Source organism: Tinamus guttatus, unplaced genomic scaffold (genome assembly GCF_059628265.1).
Source record: "Tinamus guttatus ecotype Peru unplaced genomic scaffold, ASM5962826v1 Tinamus_guttatus_pri_ptg000197l, whole genome shotgun sequence".
In the NCBI taxonomy this organism is placed as follows: domain Eukaryota; kingdom Metazoa; phylum Chordata; class Aves; order Tinamiformes; family Tinamidae; genus Tinamus; species Tinamus guttatus.
Window position 1 is genome coordinate 4452133 of NW_028288731.1, and position 19730 is coordinate 4471862.

Here is a 19730-nt window from a genome sequence, read left to right on the forward strand (position 1 = left end):
ACCATGAGCACTTCTAAGTAAACTGAGAAACAGGAATGGTAAAATGGTTCAGCAGCATAAAACATTTCTTCTTGCTCCTATAAAGGACTGTGGAACAGATCTCCCCAAGTTCAGCAGTTCTGTATTGCTATAGAAGACACTGAAATGCTACTGGACTCAAATACCTCATACAGAATGCAAGAGGCAGAAAATTAATGCACAGCTGGGGCCGTCATTCCAAAGTGGAACAAAATTAAGCTGAAATATTTTAACACAAAATCCAAGGAATTATTTCACAGTAATTGTCTTGAGTCTGCATGATTTCACAGTCAGGAACAGCCAAGAACTATATCAATTAACTTTCTCTTAGCAGCTCTGTGATAACGCCTGCAGCCCTGTTCCTGGCCTGCTTAGGCATTTGATAGTCTACCAGAACTGTTAGCTAAAAAAATCTAAAGTCAGGCTGATTAGATCAGTTTGTCCAACTAAATTTCACGTCTAGAAAACTTGATGGAAAACGGAAAATAGACAATGTCATCACTATCTGTAAGCACCTTAGACAGAGTTTTCCATAGGTATTCAAATTATAAATTAAAACTCCGAGTTTTACAGGAACTTGGAGAGAGTCACAGGACTGCAAAGTAGGAAGTGGCTGCTTCTTATCTACGATACTTTTCAACTTCTCCAACAACACATCGCTTTCAGTGGCAGAATACTGGTTCCTTAAATCTGAACCTAACTTCCATCTGCCCAGATGGTTCTGAGGGTAGTGTAAGTGGTGGTTGGCAGCATCTGTTGCACTTTGTAAAGCTTTCATTTGGCAGCCTATAAGAAAAAAATGCAAGTGCCATCAAAGATAATGTGAGCTACAGTATATTTTAGGGTCATGAAAGTGGAGGGTCCTGCTGAGATGGTTGCTGGCATGGACCACCTTTTCTCACCAGATCCTCCAGCAAGGCTAATTAGGGCTTATATTAGAAGAATCAATTTGACATTTGTGTTTTCAATGCAAACAAAACCCAAGTTCTTGCTTATGTCAGTGAGGGATAGGCCAGGTAACACTGGAAATACAGTTAACAGTATTATAGGTAATGTTTTGTTTCTTTTCAAAAGCCATATATTGGTATTAAAAGTCAGGCAAACGATTTTTAATTTTCATGCCTTAGAAGAAACAGCATAAAATATCTCTGCTAGTGAGTTTGAAATCATCTGTGCATGATTTGCAGACTTTTGACAAAATGGTAGTAACAGTGAAAACGGGACTTTCACATGCACACAACTGACAAAAGACCATTTGTCTTCCTACAAAATAAAAAGATTTGTGAAAGACAACACAAGCTAGTGAAAATTAATAAAGTACTTTATTTGATTGATTTGACCCATTACAACATTAAGCTGTAACACAGCTACCATATATTAGACACACAGAGTTCAAGTGTCCCTGAAGTCTGGCTGGCAGACTATAGTTGATGAAACTGTAGGGTTTATTCCCACATACCTGAGAAACACAGTGAAGAAAAGCTGTGAAACTACAGCAGTCTCCCAGCCTCTAGGGGCTACAAAAAGGAAATTCTTGTAACAGGCACTTAAAGCCTCCTCCAGAATCAATGAACATTCCTGATGTAAAAAATACACATCTGCAAGCAAGTTTTTTAAAAATAAACAAATCAACTCCACAGCCTCTTTACGTTCCTGGATATCAAGTTGTAAAGCAGATGAAACAAAATGGATCCTCCCACTCTCACTCAGAGGCAATGATTCAAGACCATCACAATTTCTATTATCTAAGTCCTCCTGTAAAAGGAACAGATTTGGAGAGTGACCTTCAGTTCTCTTACCAAAATTTAATAATTACTCACAACAGCCCAAACCCACTGCTAGGTTCCTTTCCTTGTGCAGTCAAGACAGATCTCTCAGCATTGTAAACCTTGGCTTCTTCACATACGGGAAGCCAGTCTTGTCTAATTGATACTGGGAGTCCTGGAAAGCACTCAGCCACGAAAAGCTGTATCACTGGTATAAAATAAAGCTCTAACCATCTGGTGGTTTGCATTTAACAAGTGAACTGCTCTAACTAAACCCTCATGTCTGGTGAGGTAATAACCAGAAGGCACAATCTTACTGAGCAGGTTTTCCTTACTGTAAGTTTGGCTGCATAGCTATGAAAAAGACCTCATCTGAGCAAACAGACAAAGTAGACAAATCAAAGTCAGAGCAAGAGATGCCTTGCTTGTAGAAATCATCATTCCAAACTACCTGAAGTAGCTGAACAATGAGCATCAGAAAAATACTACATTGTAGTAGTCCAGCAGCTTTGGGCTTGGAGGGAGAGAGATCTGAGTACAGGCCCCTCTCCAGCAACCCTTGAAAGCAGTTGCCATAGTTGCTTTGGGAACACAGAGACGTTACACATCTTCATCTTCTTTCTCCAAGAAGTCAGTCAAGGTACTGTCATCTACAGGAATCAGTAAGTATTCCACACCATCAGCTCCCTGAGAACACACACACGTACACATTCTGTTAACACGGGTAGGTAGCCACTAGGTAGCACTGCAACACTAATTCATTTGCAATGTGAGTGAGAGCCAGCCAGCATTCAGAACAACTACAATGCTAAAACCAGGAATATTTCACTAGAGCAATGCTGTAAATGCACAAGCACAGGGAAGAGTCAAAGTTTTTGGCAAGCTATGCTATTTTGCCACTACACAGCTCCTCCACAGCATGTTTCCAGATTCAGTGCTGATACAATGCCTCTTTATTAGGGCTAGCCCACACTCTTTAACCCTGCAAATGAAGGTAACTATAGGAAGAAGACTGACAAGACTCCAGAGCTTGTCACTTCCGAAGCTCTTCATGAAGCTACATTCCACAAAGCCCTGCAGGCTGCCAGGTACCTGAACCATGTTGTGCTTTCATTTAAAGAAAGTTCACAGACTGGGGTAAGAGCTGCCATTACAGAATTTCATCCCTTTGCTGGTGCTCAGGTGCTTCAAGCAATGAAACCTCACTTGGGGCTGCAGACTTATGCCTCAGGGATACTTAGTAGCACGCAAATAGATTTCTGGTTAACATAGCTAACGTAGAGAGGTAACATTTCTTCTTCCTGCAACTCACCCGTTTGGTCCGGATGAGCTTGTGGTCCCTGAATTCTGTCAGCTGTGCCCTGAGTGTCAGGTCACTGTTCACGAGGAACGCCTCCCGACACTGCTGGTAGAAGTCTTGGAAAGAGAGCCCTAGGGACAGAAAAAGGTGAAAACAAGAAGCTGAAGTGGTCAGACTCTGAACATTCACTGCTTTCCTCCCAGGACTATTCAAAAAGCATCCATCTTCTCCCATCTCTTGCATCAGGAAAGCACTGTCTGGCAAGTGTTCAGCAGGATAGGAGGGAATGCAGATTTAGAAAAATCAAGTGAGATACAGAAAAACTGCTGCATTTCAAGTTGATCACAAATTCAAAACAAAGTTCTGATCTGTACTTCATGCGCAAGTACAGTGGCCTTATTTCAAAGATACACAAAACTTCGCTGAGGTCTGAGTGCTTGCAGACCCTAACAGCTTTCCACATCTAACAATGGATATGACCTTTACCTGCAAATCCTGCTTTGGCTTAAGACCATAATGGATGCAACAACATCACCGCTTCCTTCAAGTACACAACTAAGCCAGTATTTCAGAAATTCACATAAAAGTTGATTAAAGTTACTGCCACCCTATTTGCCTAATAGAACATTTAAGTCTCTTCTAAACATGGCGATTCTCTCTCAATTTCCAGCCTGTTTTACTTTCATCTTTCTTTACAATTAAATGTTGCTTATGTCACCTGCAAAAACTGCTTACAGCTATTGCTCATAGCAGTGATATAACTGTTTGCATATCCTAGATTTCTCAGACACACAAAAAAAGAAATCACTTAGGAGCAGAACGGGAACAGAAATTCCTGTCTTTTCCTGGTCCTGTAAGTACTAGAGCTATGCAAATTCAGATTCTTCCTATATTTTTATTTTGTGACTGAGCCAGCAGTCACAGCACTTCTGTTGCTGATGATGCAACCCAGGTAACAGAAACCAGTGTCCACTATGACTGGGCTGGCAGTGAGGCCGCCCCAAGCGGAAAAGAAAAGCTGCTTAGGTACCTGGATAAGATGGGTTGTCCTTGTTCTCCAGCTGGTACTGTGCAAGCAATCTGAATATCCCCCTAAGTGTGAGGAAGAAAGAGGGAATCAAAAGAAAAAGGTACATTAGAATATATTAACTGATTTTTCCCTCTCGGGGAAGGGACTTTGTACATGCAGCTAGTGACTTCAAGTCAGCTATCCAAACTCTGCTCCTTTAAAGTAATCCATTACCTAGAACACAACTCATATTGTTTTATCTTAAAGACTGTTTTCCAAAGACAAGGCCTACCTCCTGCTGTGTGTATGCCTAAGAGCTAATACAGACCTGACGACCAGAGTAATCCAGCAAGGACTGGAGGCTCACAGGTGCTGCTGTTAAGTATAACAGCGTCTTACCTGGCATTGGGAGTGAGACTGCGCAGGACATGTGTTAAGGAGCTCAAAGCCAAAGATCCAGACTGCTGCACTAAAAGTGAGTTCTCGTAAGATGTTTCTTCCACATAAGGACTAAATGTGGTTGTTTCATACCAAAGCCAGTTGTAGAGGCTTAGCTTTGCCTGATCCCACACTAAACAGAGAGAGGAAGAAAAGAAACACAAAAAATTGGGAGATTTAGCTTTTCTCAGGTATTAAATAATATTAAAATGTACTTGGTTCGACTGCAGGAGCTGAAGAAGCAATATATTCTTGAGGAATATAAATTAATCAGACTGTTGGAACCCTGAAGTGTTCAGTTTTCAGTGTCTTTATACACTTTTGATTCAACAGGGTCCCTACATTTAATCACTGTTTCTAGCTGCTTCAGCCAGCATTACTCTATTTCACACATCAAGTGTTAACACTTGTGAAACATGCTCAGCAGCCCCAGAGTAGAATGTAAAGTCTTTTGTTTTTGCTACAAAGAACATCAGGCCAAAAGGAACTCACTGAGAGGCGCATTGATGTGATCGATAGAGGCAATGAGGTAAATGCTAGGCAGAGAAGATAACTGTGCAAGGATCTGCTGACTTCTTTCTCCTCTCAACATTTGGCTGTCCAGGTTATGAATGAGGACATAGAGCTCTAGAGATGAATCTGCAAGGTCAGGAAAAAAAAATAAAAGATCAAAGGAACTGTGCACAAAGTGGTTTTCAACACTCAGTGCAGCCTAGGACAAGTATATTTCATCAGGCTCACCTCTATTTTCATCATTCCAATATCAAATGACTTTGCTTACACAGCCTGAAAGGCTTTCTCTCAATTCACTGTACTACAGCTCTCGTCACAACTACTGTTCTTTCTGCAGCTCAAGACTTTGTCTCATAATCCACTTTTCACTTGCTCCATGTTTTACCAGGAATTACCTTGGTCACCCTTTTAGTCTTGGGATTCAAGGTCACTTGACTGTATTTTAAAATGGAAGTCTAAGCACAGTTTGTTTAGCAGTTTTTGAGGTACATGACTAGAATCTCTAAATTCCTCCTCACACCCTGAAAACATACTTCCTATTCGGGATTTGATCCAAAGTATATTGACTTCATTAATTTTTTTTTCCCAGTGAGCCCTCAGAGGAAGTTAAAAAGATTTTTAACATGGATAACATAAACTGTACTCCTAAAAAGTGCCCATGTAGCTTGCTCCTGCTCTTAGTTATCCCCAGGGAAGCGCTGCTTGCTGAGCCCTGAAGCAACCCTGGAGGAGTGGCCAGTTTTTTGCAGAAAGCAAATACGTATTTGACTACCAATGGAAACTGAAGGTTTCAGAGACTCCCATCAAATCAGCTGTAGTACAGTACACATGAGACTGACTTACACAGATTCAAGTGGGGAATGTCATTCATCAGCTTTTCCACCTACTTCCATCAGAAATACACAAAATATAATGATGGAGAATGGAGTGCAAATCTTTGAACACAATCCCCTGCACAATTAAGGTTCCCAAGTGAATTTGTGTATGTACACACACACACAAGCAGTACAATCCATGCACAGAGAATTCAGCAAGCACTCTGTATGCTGGTTATCGTTTATTTCTGAACTCTTTTCTAACCTGCCTGTTCATTACGCATGTCCTCTATTTCCAGAAAGCTCTGTAGGTGAAACACTGACAGAGGTAACAGCTGGCCGACATATATACATGTATTCCGGGTGCATATTTTTTAAGAAGCAGCATAAACTTCAAGAAAGCAAATATTTGTCAAAATAGACTAAGAGGTTGTAACTGTCCATATAAAAACTGCGAGGTAAGAACTAATTGTAAGTGGATTCTACTGTTTTAATATATAAGGTCAGTCATTTTACCTTCTTTAAACCTCTTCATGATGAATTCAAGTTGATCAAGGGGACTACGGAACGTCCCAGTATGCTCCAGTACTTCCTCTGTGACGGAGTTCAAAATCTGGAGTAGAAAATTGCAGAGTCACCGGTGTTTCTCTGGAAGGGCTCTGGTACTTATTGACCTGTTGCAGAAAATCTGAAACAGCCTTTGGCTATCATGAGGAAGATAATCTGGTTTTTAATATCAATTCTTGAAATCTGTCCACATAAGCCTAAAATTGCTACCCTTTTTCAAAACAGTGGCATAAAATAAGACTTTAGACTGATAAGTAAATATCAATGACAGGAATCATGACTCCCTGGAAAACGCACGGGCTAATTTCTTTCAACTCTTAAAAGAGATGGGAACTTCTCTTCATTTAAGAGTCTGTTAGTTCTAGGCTGCAGGGAGCTTTTCCTAGAATTGGTACTTATTTGGTATATTGTTATTGATTTTTTGGTACTTATAACATAGGAAGATTAGAAAACCCATGAGCTTTTACCATACTTACTGATCTTATAGTGATGCTGGGGAAATATCCATTAACCACAAGGTGAACAGAATCCTGGAGCAGGGAGGTACGAAACTTCTCTAACAAATCCCGCTTTGAGCCCAGTCCATAGAGCACGATATTGAAACCCAAGCTGCAGAAAGTGAGCAAATACACTAAATCAAAGTGTACAATCCCTCTTAGGTTCATACATTCCTGTTTTCATTAAGCAAAATGATTCTATCTAATCCTACCTCTTAAAATGTCATGTTTCTAGAGAATTCATCAACTCCAGGCTTCCTTTCACCTCACAGCTGACAAATAAGGTCAGCTTCAAGGAATCAAGTATGTGTCATCCTAGCAAATGAAGTGTTCTGACAGGCTAGAAGCCTGCAATTTAACAAAATGTCTATGGAACAAAAATGGTATGAACCAAGAATTCTCTAAGACTGTATAGAGCTATATCTTCAAATAATGATGACTAGACTAGCATTTGAATTTCCCCCTTCTCCATATGACTACATTGAATATTTACCATGAGTCACCGCAAATAAAAGAAGAAAAAAAAAAAGCAAGTGTATACTACCCATTTACAAGGTGGGTTTCAAATCCCATCCACAGTCTGAGTTTCAAAGCAAATTGCCACTGTTCTTACACTTCCTCTTTATTCTAGGAGTGTAAAAGCACCATCTTGACCAGAAAGACTGTCAGGCTACTCCAAGAACCAGAACTGGACATGATACCAAGGTAAGGCATCACTGACTTCAGCAGCACCTCTAGATTTGTTCCTTTCATCCTGTCACATAGCCACAAACCATTTTCTCAGGTATCTGAGTCGCAGAGAACTCCTCCAACAAGGCTCTGACTTTTGAGGTTACCATCTTTTTCATACGCTCCATCACTCCCCGTGGAGTGCAAATTCCTCTTTGTACTCTCTTGTAAAGCTCCCAAGGGGCTTTCTGCTCATCAACATCTGCTCCTATCTCAAAATTTAACTTCAAAGCTGAAGCCTTCTCTTCTCCAAGGTACTTCAGTGTCTAACAGCTCTATTCAACTCCACTAATTTCCTAGAAGACTATTCTTTCTCCTTCCATTTCACTATTTCATTTCTTAGAAGACTATTTTTTTCTCCTTCCCACTAACAAACACACAAACTCAGACAACAAAGGGTTTCCTGCTAAGGTGTCCAACAGCATTGAAATTTCTACTTCCTATATCATTTAGTACCATAGACACTCAAAGCAAACTTCTTTTTTTTTTTTTTTAAAAAAAAAAACAGCATTTTTCTCACCTTCAAGTTCTCTCTTTTGCGATCTTGCTTTGATCACCTGGTGTACAGGAAATATTGGACTAAATTAATGGCACCTAACTTTAAACATGAGCACTAAATTAAGGAAAAGATCATTCCTTAACTCATCCTTAACTCTAAATGATTCTTGACAGGAGGGGAAGTTTACTGGCAGTATCTGTTTACTTGGCTTCTTCATTGATTCTCACTTCATACTTACTGTAACTGCAGCATCCACTTGGAAAACAGGGACTCATGCTGTTGATTTAGCTCTTTAATTTCAGCAGCAAAGGGAAGAGGAGCTTTTTTCAAAAGGTCACGCAATGTTTCCTGTATTAAGAGATAAGACGACTGTTTCTAAATCTGGGAAAGACAGGACAGATGTCTGAAGTCCTTACAAATACTCCTTTAATATACTCTCTAGCTATGGATCAGAACAAGTTTCACTGACAACTCATGTTTCATGTTTTTGAAGAAACAAAGCAAAGAGCAAGTAAACTTCCTAGGGGAAATGCTATCCAGACTAGGACTAGAACCAAGATTTATGCCAGTATCACACCATATTTTACCTCTTTCTGCTGAGTCTGGGAATACTAATTCTAAAGAAACAGACATATTCAGAGCCTTTAACAGTACCGAATATTCCACCAGGAAGACATCAAGACCACAACCCTGTTCAAAGGAGCAAGGATTCTAGTCAACATGCTTAGCAATGGTTCATGTGGTTGTCACTACAAGAGTATGCTCACGGACATCACCTTTGAAGAGAGGTACAGCAGAAAGGAAATAATTTACAGCCTTCAAAACCATTGAGAAGCAAAGGATTAATTCAGCTTTACAGATGTGCTGGAATGTTGATATTTCAAGCTGCAATGTGGCATGACAAATGGCATCAGTCTACACTGTCCTTTCTCTCTCTCTCTCCCCCCTATTTTAACAGCTTTGCTTTCTACTCCCCTGCGGAAGAAAACAGTTTATCCTCGAAAGAACAGAAAAGGCAGTTGCAATGTTTCAGACAAACATTGAGACAGAACTGCCAAGCCTGCAGCTCCTCTGGTGCCAGTAGTAGATTTAATACTGAAAACCCCAATTTCCCTCCAGAGCTGTTGTGCAAAAACTTGTTAGGAGTCCAAATGTTTCTCTGTGCAGTAATTCCACACAGCAGCAGGCACCAGGCAATCTGTATATATGCCGTCTTTTAAAACACAAACAGGTTCAAAAACAAAGTCACAGATCGGAGGGCACTATGTGTATTTTATGTGATTCCCAGGCACCAATCCCAGCGGTTCTCCGTGGTGCACCCACTTGCTTGGAACTAGCTGTGAAGGAGGCATATGGGAAAAAAAAGCAGTCCAGAAATTTAACCACCAGAAATACACAGCTCCTGTTTCCCAGGAACTGAAATGAAGTGCATTTCAGAAACAAGGTGACAGTATATAGAGCTGTCCTCTCCTGCATGGGGCTTTACCCAGTAACCCGCAGATGAAAATGGATGTCTCCATCTTCTCTACAAATGTTCTACTAAAACAATCAAGATGTCTTGTAATCCCCTTACTCATTTCGTTTACAAAAATGCTGGTTTGATGTTATTTTTAAATGCAGGGCTCTCCAACTCTGCTTCTTCTTCTTTTCCTTCTTCAAAAGCCAGCCTTAATCTCTTCTGGCAGTTGCAACTTTCAGCTACTTACTCTAGCAGTGCTTTGTCCCTGCATTTTCCCTACTGTTTCAGGGACTACCAATTAGCAACAGCCCACTCTCACTGTCCATGCTCAGGAGCAGCAGGAGACATGATACTTAAACTCCTTGCCACCAACCCCCTGCCTAACCCGGAGTTAGCACCACCAATGTCTCCAGCAAAGATAAACTGAAAAGAGCAACACCGGGAAGTTTCGGAGGGGAAAACCTATACCCATAAAACTAAAAGCTCTGAGAGCAGTCTGGTTCACCATGAAGCGTACCTGATTCAACCTTCTTTTCTGCAGTTTCTGCAGTGTTCGGTCTGAGGTGAGCACTTTGGAACTACTGTGGGCTTCGAAGTATTCCTCCACCAGGTTGCTCTGAAAAAAGTGACAGCAAGATCAGCCACTCTCCCCTGTTATCAAGTTACCTTGTCTCTCTGCATCTACAATCATGTGTGCAAATGGCAATTAAGATATGCAGAGCAAGGCTGAATAGACAGCCAGATGTTATTTACAAAAAAATGGTATTTTTTCTATAGTAATGCTCTATAGTAATGCTCTGCCAAAGCTAACCCAGCCTGACAGCTGCCCTCTGGAGAGAGAAAGAGGGAAGAGGTTCTAAGAGAAGAGAATAAGGCAACAGTTCTGCAGGGTATGGTGATCCCTGGTGCTGAAGAAAGTCTGACGCAAAGTAAACACTAAAAGAGAAAGTAGGGTGAGTGTACTTCTTCTGGTACAATAGGAGCATAGTTCTTCATCACTTCTCAGTGCAATGACTCCTGTCTCACAGACATCCTAGAATTTCTCCTTCTGGAGTGGCTGAGGATACAGACTGGTTTAGCTCCCAGACTCTTGCTCCATGGAGGTACAGCAAGGACTGCTGGAAGGCACAGCAACAGCTAATCCAGCTGGTCTGGTTTGAAATAAATTTAGTAGTTCTTCCCTTATTTAGGCCTGGCCACTGACAGTTTACTGTCATTAAGTTATTCTTGCAAGCTCAGGAGTGTAATTTCTGCACACTCACCATCTTGTCCTCCTTCACTTTTTTGGATAATGACTTTTTGGGAAGAGGTGTAGATGCAGCCTTCGTTTTTGCTGGTGTCTTTCGGCCTGCTACAACAGTACTAGATTCTTTCTGTTCTTCTTCCTCCTCCTCCTCCTCTGAGCAGGAAGCAGAATATTCACTCTCACTCTCTACAGGAGTGTCCGGAGCTAGAGGATAAATTTAAGGTTAAGAGCTACCAATGACTTCTTACAAAGAATACTGTGTTTTGCACAGTCCCTCTCTCTCACATATGTTCTCTATGGAGGTTTTCCAAGAATACAATTCCTAAACCTACTTAACAAAAAAGTAAAGTCTATGCTTACGAGGACTGCAAACACTCAAGGCCATTTCTTTCCCATTTTTGAATTCAAAACCATGTTAAGCTCTGTCCATTGATACCAACTGAGAAACACAAATCCATTCTGAAACGTGGCTAATCAAGGACTGCAAAATTCCCTGCTTCTCCTAGTATGTCTACAATAGAGTTTTCCCAAATGCCAGTCCTGCAAACTGTGTGCTGTCTGGGTCACACTCTGCAAAAAGGTTTTGTAAAAGATCTCTGTTAACAATGTTGACTGAAGAGCACAGAATCTGGCTCAGTCATGCTCTCACAACACAAAACAAGACACAAAACATGAAATATCATGCATAGAACTCTCCTCTACATTCATTCTGAACACATGTAACCAGCCAGTCTTTGGAAATAATTTATCAGGAATACTGCAACCATCAATACAAAGTTTTAGAACTTGACTAGGTTCAAGTAATTTGCTGATCCATCATAACCATATAACCTTCACTCCTAGACTGCAGCCTGAAGAGTATCAGAGATCCCAAAGGCTAAAAGCTATAGCTACTGAGTGTCAGCATATGTAGGATTATTCACAATTTTGCCTCATGATCATTTTTAGTAATCCAGCTTCTATTGCCTCCACACCTTTCCTCAACAGTAATTCTTATAGAGGGGAAAAAAAAAGGTATATATCTTGAGGAATGAGTTAATAAACTTCCTTAGAATGTTTCTACAGTCTCTGTAGGATGAAGCAGTCACAGTCAAACAGAAACTTATGGGCAGGAGAAACATTCTTAAACACAGCTCCCCAGTGACAGTGGGACCTGACTACCAAGATTGATCTTTACCTGCTAGCCTCCTCCTGAGTCTGTAAGGAGTGGTGGACACAAATTCATTCTTTTTACTCTGTAACAGCAAAAAACACTCCCATATATTAGAAAGAGTCACATTTGATAGTAAACAGCCTTTAGATAATAATCTTCATTAACCTTGCTTCATCAAGGGGTAAATGTGGCATTCAAAATCAATGTGTCTAACAGGCCTCTTTCATACTAAAGCCCCACACTGGAAAAAGCCTTATCCACCTCCAGTATGATGCTATGCCACTTTAGAGAACCAGCTGTTTCACTGTACTTTGTTCAGAGCCACCATAACCGAAACCTCTAGAATATCTCCCCATTTCACTTTGCCTTTTTTTTTTTTAAACAATACTGAAATAAGAAACTAAACAGCAGCATGACTGCAGAATTTATGTTATAACAGCACTGCTACCTTTAAGATTAAGCTTCCTTTGATGAGAAACTGGAAAACTCTGAATTTAACTGCATATTAAGGGACTGGTAACCACTTACATTTGAGTGAGGCAAGGGTATAGTCTTCAACTATGGTAATTAGGCTGTCAAACCTGCTGATTTGCATATTGACTCTAAATCCCATAATCCTGATTCAGGATAGCTCTGGTGGCTCAGTTGAATTACTCCCTGCCTGCCTTGATTAAGAGAGCCTCACTGTGGGTGAGGCTCTTCAAGGTCCTTCCTCTCCAGTACTGTAGTAACTAGTAAGTTCAAGTTTTGAAAATTAAAAAGAAAAAAAAAGAGAAAACCAAGAGTCACTCACCTTCTGCTGCGCTTTGTTTGAATTCAAATGTTCTGCAAGACAAGAACCAGCATTGTTCAGAATATCACATATTTCTAACAGTGGCACGGGATCCTCTACTAGGAATACAGGCAACAACTACCCAAAGATACACTGCTCCTGATTATCAGCTCACTAGCCGATTAGTCCTATGGCAGAAACCCTTACCTTCCCAGAAATAAGCAAGGAAAAAAATGAAGATAGCCAATGCTATCACTGTAGAAAACAGACTTGCTTCTAGTCACAGTTCTGTGGGAAGCCACCAGCAGGAGTGGAGATGAAAAAGCTTTAGCTGAATGTTCTTCTGTCCATGAGACAGAACTCCCTTTCTGAGCACCAGGTGAGATACCTTTGCCAAGGCTGATCTGCACTGTCTTCTTCCACTTGTACCTCTCCTTACAGCAGTGGGTACTTGAATACTACATAATAAAGTATAAAGTTACACACAAACACCCACACAGTCCTACCCATTTTGATGCTCACTCAGCAGCCTGCCTCATAACTCTCTCAAGGGTAAACATTTGGGTTTAGGGTACAGGAAATCAGTTAAGGGACACAGCAAAAGATGAGACCAAAGTTCCCAGAATAGTAAAAGATGTACCACCCAGGTGAAGCAGAGGCTATGTACACAAAGCAGCTTACTACAAAGTTACACTGACTGGAACATACAGGCGTAACAGAAGCTGACACCCAAGCGTTTGCTTCACCGCCCAAGCATGAACATAACCCCCAGCCACTCAGCTTCACTTCCCCAAAGCACTTACTGCTGCTTTGGGGGGTTTTGACAGTCTTCTCAGGACACTCAGCGCGATCAAGTACCTCACTTTGTCCTGGTGTCCGGGCTAATTCAGAGGCTGTAAAAAATGAGATGAAGGGAAGAAGTCCCATGCATCAGGCACAAAACTCCCAGCTCTGGCTAGTCAGCCATGGAATCATACAGTTGAAACAGTTTTTTTTCAGTATTCATTTCCCAGCTAGTTCAGGTACTGCACCAGATACTTCTTTTTCCTAAACCTGAGGATGAACATTGAACTTGAAAATAATTCTCAGAAGCCAAACTCTTCATTCATTCCACAGGCATAGCTGAGGAGGTGGCAGAGTAGCTTTGCTTCTGTAGCTATCATCTGTCTTCAAATTAGAACAATCTTTGGATGTGCCCACCTAGGTTCTAATAAATGTTTGACTGGACATGGTAGAGCAGCACATATAGCAAACACATCAATCCCTCAGAAACTTAATTCTCATATTCAGTTCACCTTTTTCTACTACTTATTAGCACAAGCTGAAGTTGGACATGATGTCAGTCCCTCAAGAAAACGCACTGTATGACTTGCCTGATGAGTTGCAATCTATTATTTTTCAAACCTGCTGGGCTCAGTTTCCATATTGTTTATCCATCTCCAAACCATAATCACAGCCTAGACTGTCAGGGCATAAAGTTTGGCGCTATTCAACTTCTTAACTGCTATTCAGCTTCTGTTCCATCAACAGGTCTCCTCTGTGATTAGGTCAACTAATAACTTTCTTCTTTATGAGTATTTTGCCCTAATACATAACAAAATTCCACTACTGCATAGCTATACTCTTTTGCTGATAAACTTAAGCTTTCCAAAGGGCTTTCCATACTGCCTAATAGGATACTGTTAACATTGCACTGGCTAAGTCTGTAGCTATTTCAAGTTTTACTTTCCAGATGAGGAATGTTTCACATAGCAGTCCAGCTTCTAGACAGAAGTACTCTAGACTGTAAGTCAGGTGTACCCATCTCACTAACAACACAAACCTGAAGGACCTCATTCTGCATGCGCAAATTAATGGCTTTGTTCAAATTAATACCCAACTTTTCAATATTCACTAGGATAAGCAAGCCACCATTTTCTTGGCGTTTTTATTTGCATGCAAGTTCACCAAAGTATGGTGAAAAGGCCTTACTATATAGAAAATAAGACCAGGACCCCCCAGATCAAACTGTTTAAGCAACATCAAGTTAGAACACCAGTCATAAGGTCCTGATAGGCACAAAAGAACATCAACCTGAGTCACAACCCCCAAAACGATTCTATGTCCTAACCTTGGTCTTGTTTTTCTAAAATAACCCAAATATATCTTCTCAATGCACAAATGAATGCACAAATTATGTTAACAGGGCTACTCAAGAAAACAGCAGCTAGAGCAACAATAAAAGCAGAAAGGGGAAAACATACCCAGCTCTGCCATTTTGCCAGAGCGTTTTGGAGTCTGGAATGTGTAAACTTCACCACCACCCACACCTGAGCCATTTCCCATCGATTCTGTGAAAAGAAATGTTACTTACAGTTATTTAAAAAACACTGGTTTATTCCCAGTCCAAGGGAAAACGAATACTTTTACTATTGAGCTTAAAGGAGCCTTTATATAACAGATATTATAAAATATATATAGTTTAAAACCGGCTTGTTATTGTCTACCTCTACCTTCCACCAGAAGCACAGTCAGATCAGGCCAGCCCTCAGTATCCCTCTCCATCCTCTCAACAATAGCAACTTTATCAAAATTGCAGAGCTTGTACAACGCGGGAATCTCCCAAAGTCACTGCTGTGTTAGGTTCTTCCCTACCTTCACCTTGGGCACGTATTCCAAGAACAGCAACATAGGACTTCTCTTCCAGGATCTCCTGAGCTTCATTGTCTGAGATATTTTCAAGTGTCTTCACAAATCCCTTCACACTAACTGCCAGCGGAGGCTTATCCTTCCGAACTTTGGAAGCTAGAATTTCAAACAAGAGTTATTAATGCATGCTGTTTCCTTACTTCTATCGTCGACGATAACTTTTTGACGCGGGTTGTGGAGGAGCCGACGAGAGGTGGGCTACTGGACCTCGTGCTATCAAATAGGGAGGGCCTAGTAGGAGATGTGAAGGTGGGGGGTAGCCTCGGCTGCAGTGACCATGAGTTGGTGGAGTTCAGGATTCAACGAGGAGGAGGCAGGGCTGTAAGTAGCCTTGCGACGATGGACTTCAGGAGGGCCAACTTTAGCCTCTTCAGAGACCTCCTCGGTAGAATCCCATGGGCTAGAGCTCTAGAAGGCAGAGGGGCCCAAGAGAGCTGGTTAGTTTTCAAGCGGCACTTCCTCCACGCCCAGCAGCAGTGCATCCCTGCGTGTAGGAAGGGAGGCAGAGGGGGCAGGCGACCTGCGTGGATGAGCAAGGAGCTTGTGGCTCAAGCAGAAGGCAGCGGTATACAGAATGTGGAAAAAAGGACAGGTCCCATGGGAGAAATACAGGAACGTAGTCAGGGAATGCAGAGATGAGACAAGGAAAGCTAAGACACGTCTGGAAGGCAAGCTGGCAAGGGACGTTAAAAATAACAAAAAAAAATTCTTCAAATACATTAACAGCAAAAGGAAGATCAGGGAAAACGTGGGTCCGCTGGTGGACGGGATGGGCACCCTGGTTACAAATAACACAGAAAAAGCAGAGTTGCTCAATGCCTTCTTTGCTTCGGTGTTTACCAAGGGCAGCCCTTTAGAGCCCCAGGCCCTAGAGACAAGAGAAGAAGCTGGTGGAGAGGAAGACTTGCCCTGGCTAGAGGAAGATTGGGTCAGAGAGCACCTAAGGAACCTCGATACCCACAAATCCATGGGCCCTGATGGGATGCACCCCAGAGTGCTGCGGGAGCTGGCAGATGCCATAGCTAAGCCGCTCTCCATCATCTTTGAAAGATCCTGGAGAACGGGGGAGGTGCCGGAAGACTGGAAGAAGGCCAATGTCACGCCAGTCTTCAAAAAAGGCAAGAAGGAGGACCCAGGCAACTACAGGCCAGTCAGCCTCACCTCCGTCCCCGGAAAAGTGATGGAACGGCTCATACTGGCTGTTGTCTCCAGGCACATGGAGGACAAGAAGGTGCTCAAGAGTAGTCAGCATGGATTCACCAAGGGGAAATCTTGCCTGACTAACCTGATAGCCTTCTGTGATGAAATGACCGGCTGGATAGACGAGGGGAGAGCGGTGGATGTCGTCTATCTCGACTTCACCAAGGCTTTTGACACCGTCCCTCACAACATCCTCCTGGGCAAGCTCCAGAAATGTGAGATAGATGAGTGGACAGTGAGGTGGATTAGGAACTGGCTGGATGGCAGGGCCCAGAGAGTGGTGATCAGCGGTGCAGAGTCTAGTTGGAGGCCTGTAGCTAGCGGGGTCTCCCAGGGGTCAGTCCTTGGTCCAGTCCTGTTCAATTTATTCATCAATGACCTGGATGAAGGCACAGAGTGCTCCCTCAGCAGGTTTGCTGATGATACCAAACTGGGAGGAGTAGCCGATACCCCAGAGGGCTGCGCTGCCATCCAGAGGGACCTGGACAGACTGGACAACTGGGCGGTGAAAAACCTCATGCAATTCAACAAGGCCAAGTGCAAGGTCCTGCATCTGGGGAGGAATAACCCCAGACACCAGGACAGGCTGGGAACCGACCTTCTGGAGAGCAGCTCTGCGGAGAAAGACCTGGGTGTCATGGTGGACGACAAGTTGACCATGAGGCAGCAGGGTGCCCTCGTGGCCAAGAAGGCCAATGGGATCCTGGGCTGCATTAAGAAGAGCATCTCCAGCAGGTCGAGGGAGGTGATCCTGCCCCTCTACTCAGCCCTGGTGAGGCCGCATCTGGAGTACTGTGTCCAGTTCTGGGCTCCACAGTACAAGAGGGATGTGGAGCTGCTGGAGAGAGTCCAGCGCAGGGCTACAAGGATGATCAGGGGCCTGGAACATCTGCCCTATGAGGAGAGGCTGAGGGAGCTGGGCCTGTTCAGCCTGGAGAAGAGAAGGCTGAGAGGGGATCTAATCAGTGTATATAAATACCTCAAGGGAGGGAGTGCAGAGGACGGGGATGGTCTCTTTTCAGTGGTGGCCACTGATAGGACTAGAGGAAATGGCCGGAAACTGAAACATCAAAAATTCCATAGGAACTTAAGGAAAAATTTCTTAACAGTCAGGGTGACAGAGCACTGGAACAGGCTGCCCAGAGAGGTTGTAGAGTCTCCTTCTCTGGAGATCTTCAAAACCCGCTTGGACGCAGTCCTGTGCCACGTGCTCTAGGTGTCCCTGCCTATGCAGGGGGTTGGACTAGATGATCTCTAGAGGCCCCTTCCAACCCTAAGCATTCTATGATTCTATGATTCTATTGTAGTAATAGCAGCTACCCATTTAGAGACCAGGGTCCTGCTGTCCTAAACTCTACATAAACACAACCCAAAATGTGTCCAGCTAAAAGAAGAGCTAAAGCTGTTCTGGGCCACAGCAGTCATCTGACTGTAGGCCTGCGAGACCCTCCTGTAACAGCCCCATCCCTGGCACACCAAAAGCTGGCTGCGAGGCCCAGATCCTTCTGTCACCACATGTCAGCACTGGTATTGGTACACATATGTAAATTGTTGTCATTTTTAAGTGCCAAATTATGGGCAGAAGGGACAACTTTTTATTTCCTCTATCTTCCTCTGGAAAGTGGAGAGGGTCCAAAAGATCTGGAGACTTTCAGCCGACTCAAAAATAATTGAGGGTGGAAGAGAAACCACCCAGGGGACTACCCATTCCGATCTGTGCTCAAAAGTAGCACCCACAGCCAGCTCGAGTGGATCAGGATGCTGTGGGCCTTGCACGGACGAGTTTTCAGCATCTCTGCAGCGGGTTCTACTTTTAAAACAAATGAAACCTGCGGCAACGTGGTGCGAGGGTCTTCGGGGCTCGGGAAGCTGCCAGGGCGCCCCCCTCCTCCGTCAGGCCGTTACACACGTGCCTTTCCGCTCAGGAGGCCGGCGTGGGGACACATCGCACCACCTCCATCTGCGGGCACCTGCCACGGCGGAACGGCCGCCGCTCTGTCTGCACGGGAGACGGGCGGGAAAACGCGCCGAGGCAGAGGCGAGCTCAGCGGCCCGGGGGTTGCAAGGGGAGCGAGCGGCAGTACCTGAGTCCTCCGCGATGTGCTTCAGGACGTCCTCGTCGGGCACGAACCTCACCTCCAACGCGGCGCCGCCCCTCGCCCCGTGGTGGCTCATGGCGGGCGCGCGGGCCCCGTCCTGCCCCGCCGCCACGGGGCGGCGCCAACCGCCGTAACGGACGCGCCGCAATCCGCCCGCTGCCGCGGCAACCCGAGGCGGAAGCGGCCTCACGTGCTCGAGGGCGTGCGCAGGGACGGGCGGGTCGGGCGCGCCGCTGCGCCAACGAGCGCCGCCGACGGGGCCTGACTGACTTGGGGCTCGGCCAATCGGCGACCGCCTCAGCGCCTGCCGGCGGGAGTTCCACCGCCCGCCAGCGGGAGCGCGCGCCCGGCGTTGCCGGGGCGACGCAGCGGCGCTGCCGTTAGCGCCCCCCGCCCGGGGGAGAGCGCGCGCGCTCCGGGCCAGCGCCAGCCGGTGTGGGGGAAAGCTCGAGAGGGCGACGGGGGGGGATTCCCGTGGGAGAGCGGGGGCGGATGCACCCAAGGAGAGGCGGAGCGGAGGGCTCGACCTCCCCCCCACACCTGCGAGCTAGCCTAGCCCAAGAAAATCAGCGTAAAAACACACACTTGACAAAGTACGTATCTGTTCAGAAACAGCACGATATTTATTTAACATCTTTATATATTTATATATATTTATATATATATAATTCTTTTCTGCATTGCAGATTGTTTAGTTTTATACATCTCTATTTACAATGATTTAAAATAATTATATTTCATCTCTGGCAGGTATTTACAAAGTCAAAAGTAACTACATTTCACATTTCAACAACAGTCAACAGCATTAACCAGTTCAGTAAGACAGTTAAGATAATGGCTTACATGCACCAATAACATGATCTTCAATACGTGCCATCTTCAGGTCTAACAATGAAGATTTTCCCTGGTCCCAGGTTAAAGGACACCAAACAGCAGAGGTTGGGGTTACTAAAAACCCATTT

At 43.8% G+C, this 19730-nt stretch overlaps 1 protein-coding gene across 1 annotated transcript; it reads right to left on the reverse strand.

The window, feature by feature from the left end:
* Positions 1 to 1321: 1321 nt before the first annotated feature.
* Positions 1322 to 19626, reverse strand: ORC2 (origin recognition complex subunit 2). Its single transcript, XM_088523803.1, has 17 exons — positions 19612 to 19626; positions 18754 to 19315; positions 15422 to 15565; positions 15025 to 15111; positions 13585 to 13674; positions 12803 to 12834; positions 12034 to 12091; positions 10873 to 11060; positions 10128 to 10226; positions 8390 to 8499; positions 6903 to 7035; positions 6376 to 6472; positions 5024 to 5170; positions 4493 to 4664; positions 4115 to 4176; positions 3097 to 3215; positions 1322 to 2471 (listed from the first exon to the last, which is right to left on the reverse strand). Exons 1-17 carry the CDS (start codon positions 19624 to 19626, stop codon positions 2385 to 2387), a joined length of 2202 nt encoding a protein of 733 aa, XP_088379929.1. The 3' UTR covers positions 1322 to 2384.
* Between the last annotated feature and the right edge of the window lie 104 nt (positions 19627 to 19730).

What these genes read in the sequence shown, in the direction of transcription:
- ORC2 (XM_088523803.1), bottom strand. An exon ending in CAAACAAAGCGCAGCAGAAG is followed by an intron (nt 12,092 to 12,802) that starts GTGAGTGACTCT and finishes TTGCTGTTACAG; the next exon opens with AGTAAAAAGAATGAATTTGT. An exon ending in CATGAAGAGGTTTAAAGAAG is followed by an intron (nt 5,171 to 6,375) that starts GTAAAATGACTG and finishes CTGACCTTGCAG; the next exon opens with ATTCATCTCTAGAGCTCTAT.